The following is a 21571-nucleotide window of genomic DNA, read 5'->3' as shown; positions in this document are numbered from 1 at the left end:
GCTAAAAAGAAATTAGGGAGGAGCAATTTTACCCCTAACGTCTAAAATTGTGCAATTTTACCTCTAACGGTGGAAGTCAAAAACAATTTTACCACTAACGTTGATAAATTGGATAAATTTGAGAAATAATTCATCAAACTGCCCTCTCGGTCATGAATCTTATCATCTACACTTCACACTGCGTCATTTTATAAGTAACAAATCACAAACATATGTTGGGATGTGAAAAAAATTTAAAAAATTCACCGAATTTATAAATATTAATCTTCAATTTTATTATTAAATAACAAAAAAATGAAATCTTTTTTTAAATACGAATTGATATGTAATTGGTGCAACATAAAGAACAAAAATATATGTGTTTTATAATCTATATATAATATAAAATAGTAACGATGGAACTGAGGTGTCACTTCCTCCTTTTTTAGTGATAAAAAATTTAATATATTAATTTTAATTCTATTATTATATTTATCTATAAAAAGATTATTTTATCCGTACTATATCTAAGAGTTCTACAGAATTTAAATTAATCCCTAAAATCTCTCTAATTCTCTATATATCTATCTATATATATATAATATGAAACAGCAACGATGGAACTGAGGTGTCACTTCCTTCTTTTTTTAATGATAAAAAATTTAAATATATTAATTTTAATTATATTATTATATTTATCTATAAAAAGATTATTTTATCCGTACTATATCTAAAAGTTCTACAGAATTTAAATTAATCCCTAAAATCTCTCTAATTCTCTACATATCTATATATAATATAAAACAGTAACGATGGAACTGAGGTGTCACTTCCTACTTTTTTACTGATAAAAAATATAATATAATATATAATATATTAATTTTAATTCTATTATTATATTTATCTATAAAAAGATTATTTAAAGTAAATGTGAAAATAAAATAATAATATTTAATTTATATAGCACCTTTATGTTATTAATTGTAATTATTAGATTATATTTTTATTAATATCTATATATACGTATATAATAATATAAAACAGTAACGATGGAACTGAGGTGTCACTTCCTCATTTTTCACTGATAAAAAATATAATATAATATATAATATTAATTTTAATTCTATTATTATATTTATCTATAAAAAAATTATTTAAAGTAAATATGAAAATAAAATAATAATATTTAATTTATATAGCACCTTTATGTCATTCATTGTAATTATTAGATTATATTTTTATTAATATTTATATATTAAGATGAATCCGTGCATCGCACGGGCCAAAAACTAGTAGTGTCTTAAATTGATCCAAATTATCAACATTAGGGATAAAATTGTTATTGGCTATAAACTTTAGGGGTAAAATTACACCATTTTAGATGTTAGGGGTAAAATTGCTCATGGTCTTACTCTTTAACCCAAGAAACAATCTAATACAAGGACCATTTTGGGATTTCAGAAATTATTCACAAACACTGTCATTGGACCATTTCCTTGGCGTCCAAAACCCTACTTGACTTTGGAACAAAAAACCCTCTGCCTGCGCCTCTTCCCCAAGATAAAGAGCTCCATGGATGAAACAACTAAAGCAGTTTCCAATCTTTCAATGGAGACAGCAGAACCAATGGATTCCGGTGAAACTATCAGCAAAAAGTTTGTATCATTTCCTAATAACTACTGGATTGACTTATGGTGTTTGTGTTAGTGTTTATGGTATCGAGTTATAAACTGATTTTAAGTAGAACATTTTTTTTGGCGATCATGCTTCTCTAGGATTTTATGTTTTGATCAAGTTATGGCCATTTTTTTTTTTTTGGAGTACATTGATGATTTGGTTGGATGTTTGCTTTTGGCCAGTGCACGCAAGAAGGAGTTGAAGCTTAAACAGAAGGAGGAAGAGAGACTCCGCAAGGAGGAGGAGAAGGCCAAAAAGGTAATTTGCTTTCTGTAAGACGTACTGATTCGTCTCATTCCTTGAAAAAAGTGCTTATTTCAAGTTTGATTGTTACTAATGTAAAATCTAGATATTGAGTTGTTTGTTTGGGGATGTATGTTGGCATTTACTCATTTCAGGTTTTGTTTATGAAGTCCATTATCAGATAGGACTGTGATTATTTTTAACTGAACAAACATTCGCATGTGCCTTTTGTCCAGGCTGCAGCCAAGGTCAGCTCCGGTGGCGTCCAGGTTCAGAAAGCTTCTGCAGCAGCTGATGATGAGGATATGGACCCAGCGGTATGGATATTCTTATTTTAATCATGGAAGTATTGGAGAATGATATTCAGTTCTGTTGATTATTCGAAGTTAACATAATAACATCTATCTTCACCTTCTAATGTCTATTTTTCTTATCTTGCAGCAATACTTTGAAAATCGGCTGAAATATCTTGCTTCCGTGAAAGGTGAAGGAGGAAATCCATATCCTCACAAATTCTTTGTTGATATGTCCATTTTAGAGTACATAGAGAAATATGGAGGCTTGGGCAATGGAGAGCATCTTGAGGATGTGTCTATATCTTTAGCTGGTAAGTAAACCCGGGACTTTTGTCTTACATTAGATAAAATATATGACCATGTTCATTTTGTTGAAGTCTTTTATCCTCACTCTTTCTTCATCAAGGACGAATCATGAGCAAACGATCTTCCTCTTCAAAGCTGCTCTTTTATGATTTGCACGGTGGTGGTGTTAAGGTACAAGTGATGGCTGATGCAAGGTATCTAATCTGTTGGAACACTTTGTTTACTTAAAGCTTTTTATCATGTGTATTTCTTCTTTTATCCTTTTTGTTGGCTGAGAATGTGATTAATCGTTATTAGTTCACTTTGGATTTGTTGGATTATTGTTACTGTTGCCTAAATATTTCATCTAAGGGTACAATGTTTGTGTCATTTTGAGTTCTATAAAGTAACTAGTTTTCTAGTAATTTCCATGTCAATCTGTTCATTGGACTTCATATTTGAAATTATTATCTTATTTGATAGTGTGCCAACAAGCCAAGTATTTTGCTCCTCCCATCTCCTCCAGGCACTGTCTAGTTAGTAACTTATTATTAGTGTTGTGGCCAATAAAGGATCTTCTAACATGTGTCAACTTTGAAGTCCAGCAGTGCAGCGAACAAACTCTTGCTATCTTCATTTTGTTAATTGCTGAGAAATGTTGCGGATTGCACATAGAGTTGGGGGTAGAGGAAATATTCCAGTTTACTCCGGAGAAGAATTACCAGAATCTGTTTTTAGTATTAGATGAAGCTTCTGTTCTAAAAAATGAATTGACAAACTTAAATTTCTGCTTTTGTCATAATTTTTTTACTTGTTAAATGAGTTTATATTTAAGCTATTTTCTTTGTAGCATGGTCATTTTATGGAGAAAAAGCTGTATGTTTGGCAATTTTTCTCTTCAATGCTTGTGTTCATCTCCACTAGTACATGATTTCTGCTTAGGAAATTATAGAAAAAAATATGAACTTGCTGTAGTTATTAAAGGTGCGCCAAAGACGCACCAAGCGCAGGCCTTAGCGCCATGACATCCCCCATGGCGGGCGCAACCCCCGTGCCGTGTGCCTGGTGTGCCATTTTGCACCAAGGGGCAGTTGCCAAAGGCGCCCTTGGTGATATAGGGGCAGTTTTAGGTTTTTTTTTGACAGTTACATATCTGGAACACGTGTTGAAACCATCATCTGATCTGAGGGTCCCAAATGAGAAAAAAATCAAATATTAAAAAGGACGAGATACACTTAATGTTTGATGATGCTTTAGATGCTTTAATATTCAACTTTAGCTTTCTTATATGGGGTTTATTTTGCATTTTAAAATTTATTTATGCTTAAGAATATTGTCATGATTTAGTATTCATTGCATTTTTATGTTAGTTTTATAGTTTTATAATTTTTGTTTTTGTAAGTGCGCCTTGTCTCGCTATGGCGCGCGCCATCGCCAAGGCTCCAGGACCCCTAGCGCCTTAGTGGGCCATGTGCCTTTAATAACTATTGCTGCTATTTCTTCCTACTTCGTAGAGCCTTTGCTGAGCATGCTGTATTTCTTTTTTATTCAGTACATCACGAATTAGGTGCTCATAGCTTATATTTGTATATGAATGATGATTGATACATCTTTTGTTAAGATAAGATGCACAAATATCTGTATTGCTTTTTTTTTTCTTGTTTGTCAAGGCTAAGCCTTTGCATCTTATTTTTGTCCTAAACAGTTTCCAAAGTCTTATATTCTGTGTGTCTCTCCTCCTTTTCATTTTATCTTATCTGCATATGGTATATTTTCTTTCTTGTTTTTAATGGGTTTAGGTTTCTTATTTATGTAATTTCAGCAAGTCAGGCATGGATGAAGCTGAATTTTCAAGTTTCCACTCTAGTGTGAAGCGTGGTGATATTGTTGGTCTCACTGGATTTCCAGGTTGGAGATTTTAAGTAGTTGTTTATTTGATGTTATGCTCGTTTCATATATTTTCTTCTATTTTCTGATTTTTGTTAGAGAACTAGATAGTGTCCGGTTTTGGCTGTCTATTTTTTTTTAACCTTTTTTGCCACTTAGTATGCCTGTATTTAGCATGTAGTTGATGGACCTATAGGAGTAAAACTTCAAGTGTGAAGGACAGGTTCATTGATGCTGAGTGATTGAGGTGAAATGATTGAGATTTTTCCATGGCCCATTTGTATGGCAATGGTGATGATGGTGTAGAAAGAACATAGAAATCCTATTATTTTCTTAATACTAGAATTGGCTGGATAGATAGGTTTAAGATGCTTTTCAATGTCATAAATTTGGAAATGAATTTTAGGAAAAGTACTGTGTTTTACCAATGCTTATATTTAATACATCTATTAGAAGACAGTCAACTTCTCCATTAAAGTAAACCCTGAAGATCTTGTATGCTTTTTTGGGGTTGCGAGTTAGTAGAAGAAAGAGATATTGTTACATCTTTGAAGAAGTAAAAATTGTTTGGCTTGGCTTTATAGAACTGATAAAAACTGTATACCATTTTTGTGTGCACATGCTTGAAAATTTCCTTGTGCATTTATAGTTTGCACTAGGCTGCTAGAAAAATAGCCAATGGTTTCGTCTGATTATAAGGTGGATTGTTTTGTGTAGCATCGTTTTGTGGCCTATCAAACCATAAACTTTCTCTGCTTCCTGCTGCATTTAATTTTTCTTGGAGCCTTTCTGTACTTTTTCCCCTTGTCTACTAGCCATGTATGCTGAACAAAGTGTTTCCTTGATATGAATTATGATTAGAAAATAATTACTGCCATTCTTGTTTCTTCATAATGAGGTACCTTGCTTCTTTCCTTGTGTCAGGAAAAACTAAAAGAGGAGAACTGAGTATCTTTCCAGTATCTTTTCACGTCTTATCTCACTGTCTTCATATGATGCCAAGGCGCAAACCTGGTCCCTCTAGCACAGATAATGCCATTGTGAGTGTGGAGAAAGTTATCGCGGATTTGAGAATTTCTAAACCTGGTCACCTAATAAACATTTTTTTTGTTATACAGAAAACTGACATTTGGGTCCCAGGAAGTGCCAGGAATCCTGAAGCTTATGTTTTGAAAGATCAGGTATTTAGCCAGATTGAAAAATGTTTTTTATATCTGTCAAAAGATTGGCTAGTTTTCAACCTACAATTTGTTTATTTTGTAATATAATTTAGTCCATTTGTCCATATCAGGCACACATAACTCTTAGATTTCTTGACTAGGGTGGATTTCTTAATGTAGATCAGTCCTGTTATGGGATGATATTGACAAGGTTTAATTACTTTGGAGTTTTTTTTTTTTTTTTTTTTGCCTGTAAATGCCAAGTTGCTAATAATTCCAATTACACACTAAAACCTGAATTCTGAATTTCAAAATTCCTCTTCTTGAAAAGGATCTTGATCAAAATATTTAGTTCGAAAATGTTTTTATGGAGAGATAAAAAGGAAAATAAATATCATGAATGGGCAAAGAGTTCTTTATACTTGGTTCTTAGCAGTAAATAATACATTCAGTTTTGATAGAGAAGTTGTCAAACTAAATTTAATTTTCTTATCAAATATGTTTTGAGATCACACATCATCTTATGTTAAGATTAGTTTTTATGGAGATTTGGTTTCTGTTGGGTGTAATGATGAGGTGGATTTTCGTAAGTTTTAATTGATAAAACTTCCACTTTTTCACAGGTGCAAAACCAATTTGAATTAGAAACTAGAATATGAAACATTCTATTGTATTGAAAAGTAATTTTATAGCCTTCAACCTTTTTTTCTCTCTTTTTTAATTCTTTGTTTAGCAATTATCCAAATTTACATCTCAAAGCTTATTCTATTCTTGTGTAGTTACTTCAAAAAGCCTGTTAATGATTTCAGCTTTTCCACCTTTGCACTTGTATTTATGAATTGCTATTTGCCAGACTCCAAAAATGTCATGTTAACTAACTTTCTTTTAGTGTTATGTTTTTCATTTTCATCCAGTAAGTTGCGAAGGTAGTTTTTTTGGTACTTGTTTTCAGATCATATAGTAGGATGATGGACTTTATTTCCCTTTCCTTAACCTCTGTTGTGATTGTTAGCTACCATAAAAACTTCCTACCAACTTGCTTTATACATAGGAAACTCATAACTTGGAGTACTGCCCTGCTTCTTTTTCTGAATCTTGCTATTTGTTTTCAGATCATATAGTAGGATGATGGAATTTGTTTCCCTTTTCCTTAACCCTTGTTGTGATTGTTTGCTACCATAAAATCTTTCTATGCAAAATGCTCTATACCTAGGAAACTCACAACTTGGCACACCGCCCTACTTCTTTTTGAACCTTGCCTTTCCTTCAACTTTTATCAAGCTTACCTAATCTTGATTGAGTCAATTCTTTTAGTACTAGATTAGCAGTAAATTGATCCTGTATGCTAGATAACTATGACGAGACCACAAATGTAAGAAAATTTCATTTCCCTTCAGCAATTATATGGTTTCCTTTACCTTTGTTGTGATTCTTCTCTTCTCCAATTTATGCGAGCATGCATTATTTGGTTAAAACCAAATGACTGAAGTAATCTTATTAGGTGTTGTTAATTTAGAGTAGTCTGCATTTGTCTGACTTTTGGTTAGTAATAAATTCTTGTCTGCTCCGTTAATAGTTCTGTTATCTCAAAAATGATATCCAAATTAGCCGAACTAACTCAGAATTTTTGGGTGAACTGTCAAAGTGGGCTGCTGCAGTTTTTGTCATTAATTATTGCATAGGTGTCATCAACTCCAAATTTGATGTGGCACTATAATATCCTTTTTTGTCATAAACTGTTCTAAAAAATAAGTTCATTTGTTTGTGCTGATGGTGATTTCTATTTTCAACTTGCTCCTCTTTTCTATCCTAGTACACATAAACTGGAAGTGGACCTGCTTTGCTAAATAATTGAACATGACCAATTTGATGTGCTAATTGGCATGCAGTTTTCAAAGTTATGGCAGTATAAATGTAATGTTATTATTTATTGGTTCTCATATGATGGTTATTTTCTCTTCTCAAGTTTTCATCAAGTTATATATCCAATAAAATTTAATTATGTTTGAAAAAGTATTTTTCTGTCATGTTAGGTAGGAGTTAATCCTGTACTATTTAATAGTGGAAATCTCAGGCACCACTTTGATTCGACACAACAAAGTCTCTATCAAAACTAGTTGAGATTGACTATATGGGTTCCTCTTGTTAGAAATGTTTCACTGCATGACATGTTTCTGAACTAAGTTCATTATACATTTTTTCCCTAATGGGATAACCGAACTAAGTACTGTTTTTTTATTTGATTTTTGCCAGGGTTTAAATTTAATTTAATCACATCTACTGCTGCTACCTCTTTCCTCACCTGGCATTCTCTTTTAACAATTTGATTGACTTGAATGTAACATGGAGCTTAAATTATGCAATATATTTTAGTCTAGTTCAAAGGCTTGGGTTCCTAAAAGCATTTCCTGCTCTTTTTGATGGACTATAAAAGCTGATTCACTTTAACATTATTTTTGCAATTGGCTTTGCATGTATTTTGAGTACTAACCTATTCATTTCCATGATGCTAGGAAACACGTTATCGCCAACGCTATTTAGATCTAATGCTGAATATGGAGGTTCGGCATATATTCAAGACCAGATCTAGGGTCATATCATACATTAGACGTTTTCTCGACAACCTGGATTTCTTGGAGGTTAGCTATTATTATAAATTATTATTTTTAGAATTAACTCTTATTGTTTGATAATGTCAATTCTGTCTTAGGTTGAAACTCCTATGATGAACATGATTGCTGGTGGAGCTGCTGCTCGCCCGTTTGTGACCCATCACAATGAGCTAAACATGAGACTATTTATGCGAATTGCACCTGAACTTTATCTTAAAGAATTAGTTGTTGGTGGACTTGATCGTGTTTATGAGATAGGAAAACAGTTTAGAAATGAGGGTATTGATTTGACTCACAATCCTGAATTCACAACCTGTGAGTTCTATATGGCTTTTGCGGACTACAATGACTTGATGGAACTCACTGAGAATTTGTTGAGTGGTAAGGCTCATGAATGCAACCAAATTGGTTTACTTTCGTATCTTTTGCTTCTTATTGGGAAAATATCAACTTTCTTTTTCTTTTTGTGGCTTATTTTGCTCTTTGTTTCTATTTAGGAATGGTCAAGGAACTTACAGGAGGGTACAAAATTAAATATCATTCAAATGGACTGGACAAGGATCCAATTGAGATAGATTTTACACCGCCTTTTAGGTAAATGAAATGTAGTGTGTGCTCACGTGATTTATGTTCTTTCATAATCTGCATAATTGTTATTTGCAGCCGAACCAACAACTGATGGATTTCTTGTTGCAGACGGATTGACATGATAGAGGAGCTAGAGAAAATGGCCAATCTGAGCATACCAAAGGATCTTTCCAGCGAAGAAACTAACAGGTATCTCATCGCTGCATGCCAGAAGTTCGAGGTCAAGTGCCCTGCTCCTCAAACAACAACTCGTCTGTTGGATAAGGTAATTCTTCTTCCTTTTCTTTGTTCTTTTCAAAAACTAAATGTTTAAAGATGCAAACCTGGTGGTACTACATGGTGCCAGTTTCATTATGTATAATTGAACTTTACTTGTTCGTTCAAGGCTAAAGGCTTGTTTATGAGGAAAGTTAAATATTTGAAAAGTTGTATATGGTTGTGCTGTTGTATGTTTTTTAGTCCATGTGATTCCTGTATCCAAATAAATTATAATTGGTAAACAGCTATTTGCCACATCGTAATGCAATATGTTTTTCCTCCAAACTTTCCTACAAAATTTCTCACTGTTTGGTAGTTCACGAACTAACTGTAACCGGTCCAAAAGTGACGTGGAAAGAAAGATAAAACCTACATCCTTAAGCTGTGTATTTTTGGATTCATTTAACCAGGAAATAGGTGCAGGATATTATTCCTTTTTTTGTCAAGTAATGTTAAAATCTATTTACAGCTGGTGGGGCACTTTCTGGAAGAAACCTGCGTCAATCCTTCCTTCATCATCAATCATCCTGAGATCATGAGTCCCTTGGCAAAGTGGCATAGATCAAAACCAGGCTTGACTGAACGTTTTGAGTTGTTTGTGAACAAGCATGAGGTATCATTGCTTCACTTCGGAATTTGGGCTAATATTTTCTCGAAATTCTTTTGTTTGCTCCTCTCTTTAATTCCTGCTGCTTACGGTTATTGCTCTTTAACTGCTTAGATTTGCAACGCATACACTGAATTGAATGACCCTGTGGTGCAACGACAACGATTTGCTGACCAACTCAAGGTATGCTAATTATTTCGAAGTTTGCATTTTCAACAAATTGCTTTGAACTCCCCCCTGAAGGGTGATTTTTTCCCCCAATACTAGGACCGACAATCAGGTGATGACGAAGCAATGGCTTTGGATGAAACATTTTGCACAGCTCTTGAGTATGGTCTACCCCCAACAGGTGGCTGGGGACTGGGTATCGATCGACTGGCCATGTTGTTAACTGATTCACAGAATATCAAGGTTTGTGCTTATCCTGTCAGTGTGACGGTGCATGTGATTTTTAGCAATTGCTGACTGTATTTCTGGACTTTTGGGGAAACAGGAGGTGCTGCTATTCCCAGCTATGAAGCCTCAAGATGAAGCTCCTCCCGCTAAAGGTACTCAGTTGTTTGGTATTTGTTGAAGTTGTGTTAGCATAATGAAATTTTATTATATTCAGGATGAATCAGATATTTCTGGTCACCAGAAAGTCTAACTGACAAATAGGCACAAAAGTCCTCAAGGCTCAAGAGAGGGCTTTCTTTCCCCTCTTTTAGTAGGGCTGTAAATGAGCCTAGCCGGTCATGAGTGGCTCGGTGTTCTGCTAGATAAAAACTAGGCCGTGTTGGGCTCGATTTATAAATGAGCTGAGCTTAAGCACGATCAAACTCGGTTCGAAAGTTCACGCGCACAAGCTCATGAACAAGTTTGGTTCGATACTTTTTTTTAATAATAGTAAATGTAAACTACCTAGTTTTGTAGGTTTCAAAACTATATAATAAACATAATTAATGAACTGTTTTTGAGCAAAGTTCCTGAACAAAATTAATAAGCTCCCTTCGAGGAAAGCTCGTGAACAAACAAAACGACCTCTTCTCGAGCAGATAACGGACAAGATGTTGAGCTCGAGCTTGTCCATTTTTTTTACAAGCCGAGCATGAGCAGGACAAAGCTGGGCTTCGCTCAATTACAGCCCTATCTTTTAGTGCTTAATGTAGGGAACTAAATTTCTCTTCTACTGTGGTCTGGGACCACTCGGAGATTACACGTGACATGTCACCACATGAACTGTATAGGACCAGTTTGGCTCTGAAACCATTGTAGAAATTTTCCTTTTGGTTGCTTTGTGGTCATCAAAGTTTTGTTGTGACTGCAGCAGCAACTTAAGGAGCTGGAGGGAGCCGAGTCTAGTTTCATGTTGTGGAAGACGTCGGACATATTGTCCAGTTGCTGATTCAATTTAACATTAATTTTCATTACGATTTTCCATTAATACTTATAGGAATCTTTTTATATTAGTTGAGAAATCGAGATATTATATTATATATCAGATCAGGTGCATTTTTCTCCATTCTCATGTTTCATCTGTTTGATTTTGTAATCATAAAATATATGCCTCTCCATATTCCTTTACTTAAATTGTAGACATAATTGATATTTGGAAGATCTAATATTCTTAAAGTTGTTGATGAAATAGAACTTTTGAATTCATAAATTTATATTCCAAAAATCATAAATTACATCATGTATAGATATGTGTATATATACAACCTAAAAGAAGAAAAATTCACAACTAATAATGCAGAATCATTCTTCTTGTGTGTTGGGGTATATACGTCATTTACAAAGAAATGATGGTTTAGTTACCAGTAGATTGATTTGGTGGTGAAGATATGACATCACATGGATTGATGAGGTGGTAGCTCTCTGTTTTATCTTTGTGTATTGTAACAGATATTACGATTAAATAACATTCAAACCAGCATTTTCAATTTTTCGTTAACATAAGTCTAAAATTTTGCTTAAATTTTCAATATTTCATATATTAGGATCAAATCTACCTTTTAATAAGATTAACTTAAATTTGAACGTGTCTTTAATAAATAGATTTTAAATATTAAAGAAAAAAAAATCAAAGTGGATAAGTTTGACGGATCAACCTGAGATGTGACTCTACTAAATTACCAATTGAAGACCAGTCACAGTATTCATTGCACCAAGTATTTGTTATAAATAGATTCATAATAAGTAATTGTTATTTAATAAATAGATTTTAAAAGTTAGAGAAATAAAAAAAAAAAGATTGTGATAAGTTTGACACATCAAGATGATGTATCGCTCTCTTTTTATTTGCTACTCTTACCAAGTTACCAATTCAAGTCTTCAAATTATTTAAAAGAATATTAAAATATTGTTTTAATTAAAAGAGAGTGAGTGATTTTCAATATAAATAAGTGCCACTTACATGAACTGGTACGCCTACATAATCATTTCTAAAAGTTTTGGGGGTTGGATATTCTAGGACGTGCCATTATCCACATTTCCTTCTGGCCGGAGAACATATGTAATGACAAAGAGAGATCAAAGGTCCATGGACACTTGTTTTTCCATTGATAGGACCCATAAATCAGCATCTCCTTTAAGGATAGTCATGAACCCATACAAAATTATCTTTATAATTAATAACCTCAGTAGCTGCTGCTGGGTAAATCTTTCTACTTTTGCTTTCTTGGATCTTATGTTTTAATGGGAATTATGAAGATCTAAATTATTATTTGGAAATAGCACTGCTCTTTGGATCATTGTCTTATTTGCCTACTTGTTTTCCTTTCATTTTGAATGACAAAATTTTAAGTTTGCCTCCCATTTATAACGTCAACATAGAGAATTTTGTATGATTTTGAACATATAAGTTCCAATTTTTTTTTTTTTTAAAAACCCATTTTCTTTTTCTGAATTGTTGACGATATTTTCGAAATATCCCAATTTTCAACCTTGATACGCGTTTGCGGGGATTAAAAATGGTAAAAAAAATGCGGGCGTGCCAGAGAAGCTAGTTTTCAAAGGGTTTGCGGGGATTACAAATTCCTTCATTCAGAGGACGGTATAATCAACCAATACGATATAAGACAGTATATGTCTACCAAATGAGTTCACACAAAATAGAATACCAAACTTGGTAAAGGATATGACACACTTGTACAAAGAAATTATCTAGTAACACAAAAACAAGATATTTAGTGTATTACTAACAAAATTATAAAAATTCTGTTAAAATACTAAAAACTAAATCTGCTAATCACAATTTCTTTTATCGAACTGTCTAAAATATTAGACTAATTAATTAATTATTACGGCTCCATTCATTAATCTAATGATTTTGCTTGCTGCATATCAAAACTACAACAACATTGTTAGAAGGCGAAATTAAATAGCTCCAACAAAGCGTACACTGGATTTACATGTGCAAATTTCACATTAAAGCGAGAAACTTGGATTATTGCCTACATGACAACTACTCAATATTCCATATATAAATAGATAAAGAGGACATGTCTTCATCAACAACTTCTAATGATCTGAAAATTGATTTCCTTTTTCCTCAAATTGCTTTATTTTTCTTCAACTTTAGTATTCGACTTGGTTAGTTTAGTAGCTTGTCTTTCCTTTAAAAGATAAAGACAAGGAATTAAGGTAAATTTTGGCTTGGTTTTTTTAATTTTAATAAAAATCGATGTAGAAATCTGAATAGATCTAAAGAGATCCAGAATGAATAAGGAAAAGACAGAACATATCTAGATAGCTAGGATGGTTGAGAATGCAAAAGAAACATGAAAAAACTTGTTAAAATGCTAATAACTTGTATTTGGAGACTTAGTTATTATCATTTTAACAAGTTCTTTATAACTGTATTAGTGGCACATTAAATATAATAGACGTAATTGATATTTGAAAGATCTAATATTCTTAAAGTTGATGATGAAATAGAACTTTTGAATTCATAAATTCATATTCCAAAAATCATAAATTACATCATGTATAGGTATGTGTATATATACAACCTAAAAGAAGAAAAATGCACAGCTAATAATGCAGAATCATTCCTCTTGTGTGTTGGGGTATATATAAGTCATTTACAAAGAATTGATGGCTTAGTCACCAGTAGATTGATTTGGTGGTGAAGATATGATATCACATGGATTGATGAGGTGACAGCTCTCTGCTTTATCTTTATGCATTGTAACAGATATTACAGTTAAATAACATTCAAACCAGTATTTTCAAATTTTCGTTAATATAAGTCTAAAATTTTGCTTAAATTTTCAATATTTCATATGTTAGGACCAAATCTACCTTTTGATAAGATTAACTTAAATTTGAACGTATCTTTAATAAATAGATTTTAAATATTAAAGAAAAAAAAATCAAAGTGGCTAAGTTTAACGGATCAACCTGAGGTGTGACTCTACTAAATTACCAATTGAAGACCAGTCACGGTATTAATTGCACCAAGTATTTGTTATAAATAGATTCATAAAATAATAAGTAATTAGGGAGTGCACTACAGTGATTCGGGTAGCTTGGGGAGACTCCCGTGGTTCCTGCTATCGTCTCTGTGCGGGGAGCGGTCCCTGCGAATACTCTGACGATCAAGACAGTTAGATATTCAAAGAGGATTTATAAAGGAAATGTTCGAGTAGATATGGGGTTACCCGGAAGGTTTGTCCAAAATGGTCTCTCCTCATCTTCCCTTGTTAGGGGTATTTATAGGAGATTGGTGTGGGCTCCTGGGCCCTTGGACCTAGTCTTGGGCCGGGAAATATATATATTTCGAATAATGTAGTCCCCCCGCGAACATGTTTGTCGAGCATTTCATGCGATTGTAGCTATTTGAAGGCATTGAGTTTGACGTGGTTGTGTTTGTTTGACGTTGGTAGAAGCGGATAGCCGAATGTCTCGACGATGAGTAAGACCCCTTGACTTCCGTGCTTTTTGAGTTTATGGGTTACAGTTGTAGTTATTGCCCATTGCATGCGCCGCCGTGTGCATTGGAAAGGGGGTTTTGCCGGCGCTGTCACTTTATGTTGTGATTATAAATAGTGGAGAAAAGGCCTCCCCTTCTTTTTTGCTTGTGATTTTTACTTAGGGGCCTTTCTTGTTTCTGGAAAATCTTGAAGCGAAAAAACTTCCCTCGTACTGCGGGGTTCGCTGGTTTGGATTTAGGAGGTGCCCGGTAGCGCCGCGTCTCTCGTATCATCCGGTGGAGCTTGCCTCTAGCCGTTTCTTGTTTAGGCTTTGTCGGAGGTCAGTTAAAACTTGCTTTCCTGTTTTTGCTTTGCTTTTCTGTTTTCTTTGGGGAGAGGGATTATGTCAGAGGGTTCTTCCCGGGGAGCCTTCAGACGTTTGCCGCCTGTTACTCCGGGTGACTTTATTCTTCGTGACGCGTCGCGTACACGCTCGTCGAAACGGAGGAAACGGGTGGAGTCGGAGGGGGAAAGTAGTTCTCTTGCTGTAAAAGTGAAGAAGAGAAAGGCGGTTGTGGTTAGGGCTGCCCCGAGTGCGGAGAGACCTGCTGGTGGCGTTCGGCCTGGTGTTTTGGAGGTTGTTGTAACGGTGCTGGATAACTTGATAACACCGACACATCACCTAGGCACTTTGTACGAAGAAATAAGGTCGAAGATATGGACGAGGCAGGCGGGTGCATCGGGCACCGATGGTAAGCGTTTCGAGCGGGCGAACCGTCCTAGAAGACCCGAGTCGTTTGCTATCGAGGACGCTCATAGCATAATCGTGTCCGCAGACTTAACGTCGATCTCCGCGGCATATCAGATAGGGCAGCCGTATGAACTGGTGGCTCTGAAGAAGGACGATCACGCTCATCATGCTGGTGGGGCGAATGAGTTGATTGTTTACGAAGAGCAGTTTGAGTCGGGCATGCGGCTTCCCCTCCTTCCATTCTTTGTGGAAGTTCTGAAGGAATATGACCTTTGTCCCGGTCAGATTCATCCGAATGGATGGCAGATGATGGTCGCTTTTTACTCGTTATGTCGGTCTGCGGGATTTAGAGCAACGGGTCTTGTATTCCGCCAGTTCTTCCGCCCGAATCAGGGGCTGAGATCGCAGCATGTTACATTTTCCCATCAGAAATTCAAGGTCCTCGGGGGGATCAAAGACAAGGTTAGTGAGTTTAGGCATCGGTTCTTTCTCGTTCGGAAGTTGGATGGTGACTTCCCATTCCGAGTTGAATGGAATGGAGATCCGATGGACTCTGGTCGGTGGTTAAGGTCGCGGGAGATGTTAGCCTCTGAGACTCATTTGGTGAAATATTTGAAAAACTTGCCGATTGGAGAGGACCAGAAGAAAGACATGAACGAACTCGTCGGACACTTTCTTGCTTCCGGATACTATATCTGGAATCAGTGGCGAATGGCGCTGTTGAAGGGATGGGTAGCGTCAGACTTTGAGAAGTGGAAAAAAGGGTACAATTTTTCTGCTGGCGAGCTAGCCGAATTGGAGGCTATAACTGTGAATATTGCTGTAGTAGGTGAGGAGTGAGGGGTTTGTCTAATGCTTTTTGCTTCTAGTTAAAAATTGTGTTTGAATGGTTTTATGTATTTTCAGGTGTTGGAGATCCACGGGTAAGCATGGACTTCGACCCAGATGAGGATGCGAATCAAGTTATTCAAAGTATGGGCGGGGTGCTCTCCGTAGCCGGTGATGCTGAGGTGGCCGCAGAGGTTCCCGAGGGGCTTCCTCTGAAAGATAACGAGCTTGTTATGGTGCAGGAGCAACCCGAACTTATTCCTGACGATAGTTTGATGGATGAGGGGCAGATCGAGGCCGTGTCGTCCCAGAAACGCAAGTTGAGCAAAGGGAAAGGCAAGCTTGGGAGTGAACAAGAAGGGTCGGCCATTCCCGAGGGTGTTGGTGGTGCAAGTGAGAATTCAAAACGAACACGCTCCGAGGCCGAACTACTGGACCATCTGGTTGATAGGGTGGGCGATCATCATGAGATGGTGAAAAGGATGGACATGAAGCTGGCGAAGTACCGCGAGTTCGTCATGGGGTTGTCTGTTCATTCAGATATGACGACATCGGATTTACCCTGGGCGATGGCTCGGATTGCCAGGATTCCGGGGGAGGTCTTCCGGATGGATGGTGCGTCGAAGCTTAATCTTGGTTTGGAGACCTTGTCGGCCCTTGGTGTGGTAAGCTGTTGTATAATATATTGATGCCTCTGCTTAGGATAGCGCCCATTAATTTTGTGTTGTTTGCAGGCTATTGCTGATGCGAACATGGTGTTCGATATGTGTGTCAATGATGAGAAATTGTTCTGGGAGATGGAGCGAGGTTTGCGGAGTGCCGTGGCTGACTTGGAGAAGGAAAAGGGGAAGTTGGCTAGTGCGAATGAGCTGCTCGCGGGGCGTGACGTGCAGATTGTGAGTTTGTCCGACCAGCTGTCGGATGAAAAGAAGAGAAATGTTGATCTTCTACAGGGGCTGTCCCGTGATGCCGAGGAGCTGCGGCGCCATAAATTACTATTGAGGTTGGCCGTGTCCTGGGTTCATCAGACGAAATCAGATTTGCTGGGCAAGACCAGGAACTTGCCAAGGTAGCCGAGGAGAAAGGAAAAATTCAGGCGGAGAAAGAGAGGCTTCGTCAAGAACTTGAAGTGGCGCGGAAGGAGGCGGCGGACTTGCAGGCTTTTGCCAAGCAACGTAAGGAGAAACTTGTCAAAATGGATCGGATGATGGTGATGGCCGCTTCGCATGGTGTTGGTTATGAGGTTCCACCTGAAGTGGTTTTCTCTCCGGATGTCTTCGATAAGGAGGCCCAGGCTAAGGCTGTTGCTTTTTGCGGGCGCTTCAAGAAAAAATAGATCAAAGTAGCACTATAAGTATGTTTCTCGCCGGATGGTCTTTATTATTTCTGTAATGATGTATCTGTACTTTTGAGATCTTTTTGTAAGATCTTCTGAAACTCTTTTCATTATAATTCTGTCTTTGATTGGATGCTTAATTTTCTTGAACTGTCTTTCATGTCAAATCTATTTTTGCTATAAATGGGGGGCCGATTCTGCGGTCAATTTGGGTGCTTCTCTTGTTTGTTTCTGAGTTTATAACTTGCTCAGTTAGTTGCTGCTTTAATGTCTCTACGGGATGTCGTCGATCCTGCGCGTGTGCTCGAGATACAGAAAGCTATATCGGCGATGCCACACCCTTATGTTTATTGCCCGCCAAATGAGGATCATGACTTGGAAAGGAAAGCTCGATATGCTTCCCCGGTGTGGATGAGGCGGGGCTCCGGCTCGCAGAAGAGAGTCATGGAGAGTGAAAGTTCTGTGCCTTATACGGGGTCGGTAACTGATTCGTGCGAAGTGGTGGTAAGTGCGTTTTCTTCGACTGAAAAGAAAACTTGGTCACAAGAAGGCATTGGTTACCTTAATCCTGACGAGACGGTTGTTCCCGTACTGAATCCCCATCCCTCGTGGATTAAAAGGCTCCTTGCCGATGAGCTGGAGAGAGTAGTGAATTTGCCTTCTGAAGTGGAGTATCGACGAGTGGGGCGCCATGCTTCTCCTACTCATCCATATGGTCTGACGTTTGTTGATCCTCTGAAGCCTCGAAGCGTGGTATTTCTTGAGTTTGCTAGGCAGGGTAGTCTTGGGCCTGTTCCGGCTAATACGAATCATCGTGTTACCCATGTGGGAAAAGCATGTTTGTACCATAGACAGAATGGTCATAACACCGACGAGTGTGTTGATTGGCGAGCCATGTATCACGACTTGATGGATGATGAGGCCATTCCTAACCCCGACCGTGTGAACGTCTTTCCTTAATGGGAGCTTGTTCCCTGTTAGATGCTCGTGATTTTATCTGTACTGTTTTTAGATGTATGAGTTGATGTGTGTCTTGTCTAATGGATTGTGTTATATCGTTTGATCCTCGGGATGTCTTTTCTTTCATATGTGGCTGTAATTTGGACGTACTGAGTGCCAAGATTTTTATCTGGTAGTTCGCGTTTTTTGAGGGTAATGGGAAATAATCTGAGGTTGATTACGCGATTTGTGAAAAGGCGTTCGAGATGCCTGAGAAACCTTTGTTTGCTAGCGAGGACATTACTGGGTGGCTCGCAGCTTGGTTAATCAGTAATAATATGTGGTTGATTACGTGATTGTAAGTGGGCGTTCGATATGATCGAGAAGCCTAGGAATAACATTTAGAGTTATTCTTGGCGAGGACCTTATGAGGTACCTCGCGCTTTGTTTAATCGGTAACAACATGGGTTTGTTTACGCGATTTTGCTAAGAGGCATTCGAGATGATCGAGAAGCCTAGGAATAACGTTTAGAGTTATTCTTGGCGAGGACCTTATGAGGTAGCTCGCGCTTTGTTTAATCGGTAACAATATGGGTTTGTTTACGCGATTTTGCTAAGAGGCGTTCGAGACGATCGAGAAGCCTAGGAATAACGTTTAGAGTTATTCTTGGCGAGGACCTTATGAGGTAGCTCGTGCTTTGTTTAATCGGTAACAACATGGGTTTGTTTACGCGATTTTGCTAAGAGGCGTTCGAGATGATCGAGAAGCCTAAGAATAACATTTAGAGTTATTCTTGGCGAGGACCTTATGAGGTAGCTCGCGCTTTGTTTAATCGGTAACAACATGGGTTTGTTTACGCGATTTTGCTAAGAGGCGTTCGAGATCAGGGGATAACGTGGTAACATGTACTTTTATTCATGATTTAGGTGACAGGAGTTTATTGATAATATTTCTTCAGCGTCTGGATGTTCCAGCTATTGTCGAAGATCGTCCCGTCCAAGGAGGCGATTTTGTAGGCCCCGTTGTGTAGGGCTGTGTCAATTACATAGGGCCCTTCCCATGTCTGGCCCAGCTTTCCTTTGGCGAGTAGGGACTGAGTGGCCGCCGCATCTCGGAGCACTAGGTCCCCTACTTGGAAAGTGCAGGGTCGCACCCGCTTGTTGTGATACCGTGCTAGGTTTTGCTTATGGGTCGTGATGTGGAGCAGTGTGTTAAGGCGCTCTTCCTCCAAACGCTCTCCGGCCTCAGCAAGCTCTGCGTCGTTGTCGGTTGGACTCGAAAGTTAACTGTCGAGGAGATCGAAGAATGACCTCGGATGGTGCCATTGCCTCCGTCCCATAAGTTAAGAAAAAAGGGGTTCGCCCTTTGCCGGAGTGCGGGGTTGTGCGATATGACCATAATACCGCTGGGATGTGGTCGGGCCATGTTTGCCCTTTGTCAAAGAGGCGTGCTTTTATGTCGCGCAAGATCGTGCGGTTGCTAACTTCAGTGAGTCCGTTGCTCTGAGGATGCGCGACTGAGGTGTAACGACCTCTTATGCCCCATTCGCTGCAGAAATCACGAAATTGAGTGCACTCAAATTGTCGCCCGTTGTCTGTGATGAACGAATGAGGGACTCCAAATCTGTATATTACTGTCCGCTTTAAGAAACTTATAACATTGTCGGCGGTTATTTTGGCGATAGCCTCCACCTCAATCCACTTTGTGAAATGATCGATTGCGACCACTATGAAGCGTTTTTGAGCCAAGGCGATTGGAAAAGGGCCAAGTAGATCAACTCCCCATACTGCGAAAGGCCAGGGTGTGATGATGCTCTTGAGGGAAGCCGTTGGTGCGTGATGAGTATTTGCATAGACTTGACATGCTTGGCAGCTGCGCACTAAACGGACTGCATTGGAGTCCATGGTCTGCTAGTAAAGTCCTTGTAATCGGGCCTTCTTTGCGATAGACTGGGCGCCCTGATGCGAGCTGCACACGCCCTGGTGTATCTCTTTTAGACAGTGATCTCCTTCCTCTTCGGATATGCAACGCAACCAAGGGTGTTTGGAGGACTTTCGATAGAGCAGGCCGTCGTTCATTGCTTAGCGCTAGGAATGCCGAACTACGAGGGATGCCTGCGTCCGATCCTCCGGCAGTGTTCCATTTTCTCGATACCTGATTATGGGGCTCCTCCAGCCGCCCGCTGCTGCATCTGCTATGTCGATCTGTAATGAGCATTCCGCGCTAATGGCTAGGGCCGCAATAGTTTCTATCAGGGTATGCGGGTCTCGGGACTGTTCGCATGCTGTGAGGGCGGAAATGGCGTCTGCCTCTTCATTTTCTTCTCACGGTACGAGCGTAAGGATAAAGGTTACTCCTTTGTTCTTGAGATCCTCGAGCAGGGATTTGGCGAGCGTCAGGTATTGACACATCGTTGGATCTTTTGCTTTATAAGTACCGCTGACGTGGCTGACGACGAGTTTGGAGTATGAGTAGATTGTCCAGTGGTCGATTACCATTGTTTTGGCTAGCCGAAGAGCTGCGATCACGGCCTCGTATTCTGCTTGATTGTTCGTGGTCGGAAAGTTGAGTCGGACGGCATACCGTAGTCGGAGGTTATTAGGTCCCTGAATGGAAATGCCTGTGCCTGCCCGTCTTGGGCCGCAGGACCCGTCCACACTCATGGTCCATAGGTCACCGTTGTGAGATTTTGCTAGTGTAAGGTCGCTAGTGGATGACCCGGTGAATTCGACAATAAAATCAGACAACACTTAAGCTTTGATTGCCGTGCGAGGCTCAAAACGTATGTCAAACTGTGATAGTCGAACCGACCAGTTGGTGATCCGACCGGAGACCTCTGGTTTCTGGACCGCCTTTTTGAGAGGATAATTGGTTTTGACCACAACAGTATGCGCTTGGAAATATGGCCGGAGATGCTCGGATGCTTGCGTTATGGCGAACAAAGCCTTTTCAACCTCGGAGTATCGGGCCTCTGCACCCTTCAGGACCCTACTCAAAAAGTAAATCGGATAGAGCTCCGTACCCTCCTCCTAAGTTAAAACCACAGCCACGGTTTGATCGGCGATAGTAAAGTAGAGTTGGATGTCCCGTCCTTGCTTTGGTACTGACAGTAGTGGCGGCGTGGCGAGGAAAGTTTTAATGGCGCTGAATGCCGCCTGACAGTCTGTAGACCATTTGAAAGGATGTTCCTTCTTGACTTCTTTGTAAAAAGGCAAACAACGCTGTGCCG

The 21571-nt window shown here is 38.4% G+C and overlaps 1 protein-coding gene across 3 annotated transcripts; it reads left to right on the top strand.

Annotated features, from left to right (window-relative positions):
• Positions 1-1452: 1452 nt before the first annotated feature.
• LOC136235575 (lysine--tRNA ligase, cytoplasmic) lies at positions 1453-11237 on the top strand. 3 transcript variants are annotated; one of them, XM_066025324.1, is made up of 17 exons: positions 1453-1634; positions 1839-1914; positions 2136-2216; positions 2341-2506; positions 2602-2695; positions 4303-4388; positions 5292-5407; positions 5486-5548; positions 8041-8166; positions 8238-8520; positions 8637-8733; positions 8836-8992; positions 9455-9598; positions 9707-9775; positions 9860-10003; positions 10086-10140; positions 10553-10873. In XM_066025324.1, exons 1-17 carry the CDS (start codon positions 1552-1554, stop codon positions 10681-10683), a joined length of 1971 nt encoding a protein of 656 aa, XP_065881396.1. In that variant the 5' UTR covers positions 1453-1551; the 3' UTR covers positions 10684-10873. The 3 variants fall into 3 exon arrangements, with proteins under 3 accessions (XP_065881396.1, XP_065881398.1, XP_065881397.1); XM_066025326.1 differs by lacking the exon at positions 10553-10873 and adding an exon at positions 10902-11237 and having other exon boundaries at positions 1454-1634; XM_066025325.1 differs by lacking the exon at positions 10553-10873 and adding an exon at positions 10899-11237 and having other exon boundaries at positions 1454-1634.
• The last annotated feature ends 10334 nt before the right edge of the window (positions 11238-21571 follow it).

The sequence above is a fragment of the Euphorbia lathyris genome, chromosome 7 (genome assembly GCF_963576675.1).
Source record: "Euphorbia lathyris chromosome 7, ddEupLath1.1, whole genome shotgun sequence".
Classification (NCBI taxonomy): Eukaryota; Viridiplantae; Streptophyta; class Magnoliopsida; order Malpighiales; family Euphorbiaceae; genus Euphorbia; species Euphorbia lathyris.
Note: the sequence above shows the minus strand (reverse complement) of the source record. Positions and strands in the feature narration are given on the sequence as shown.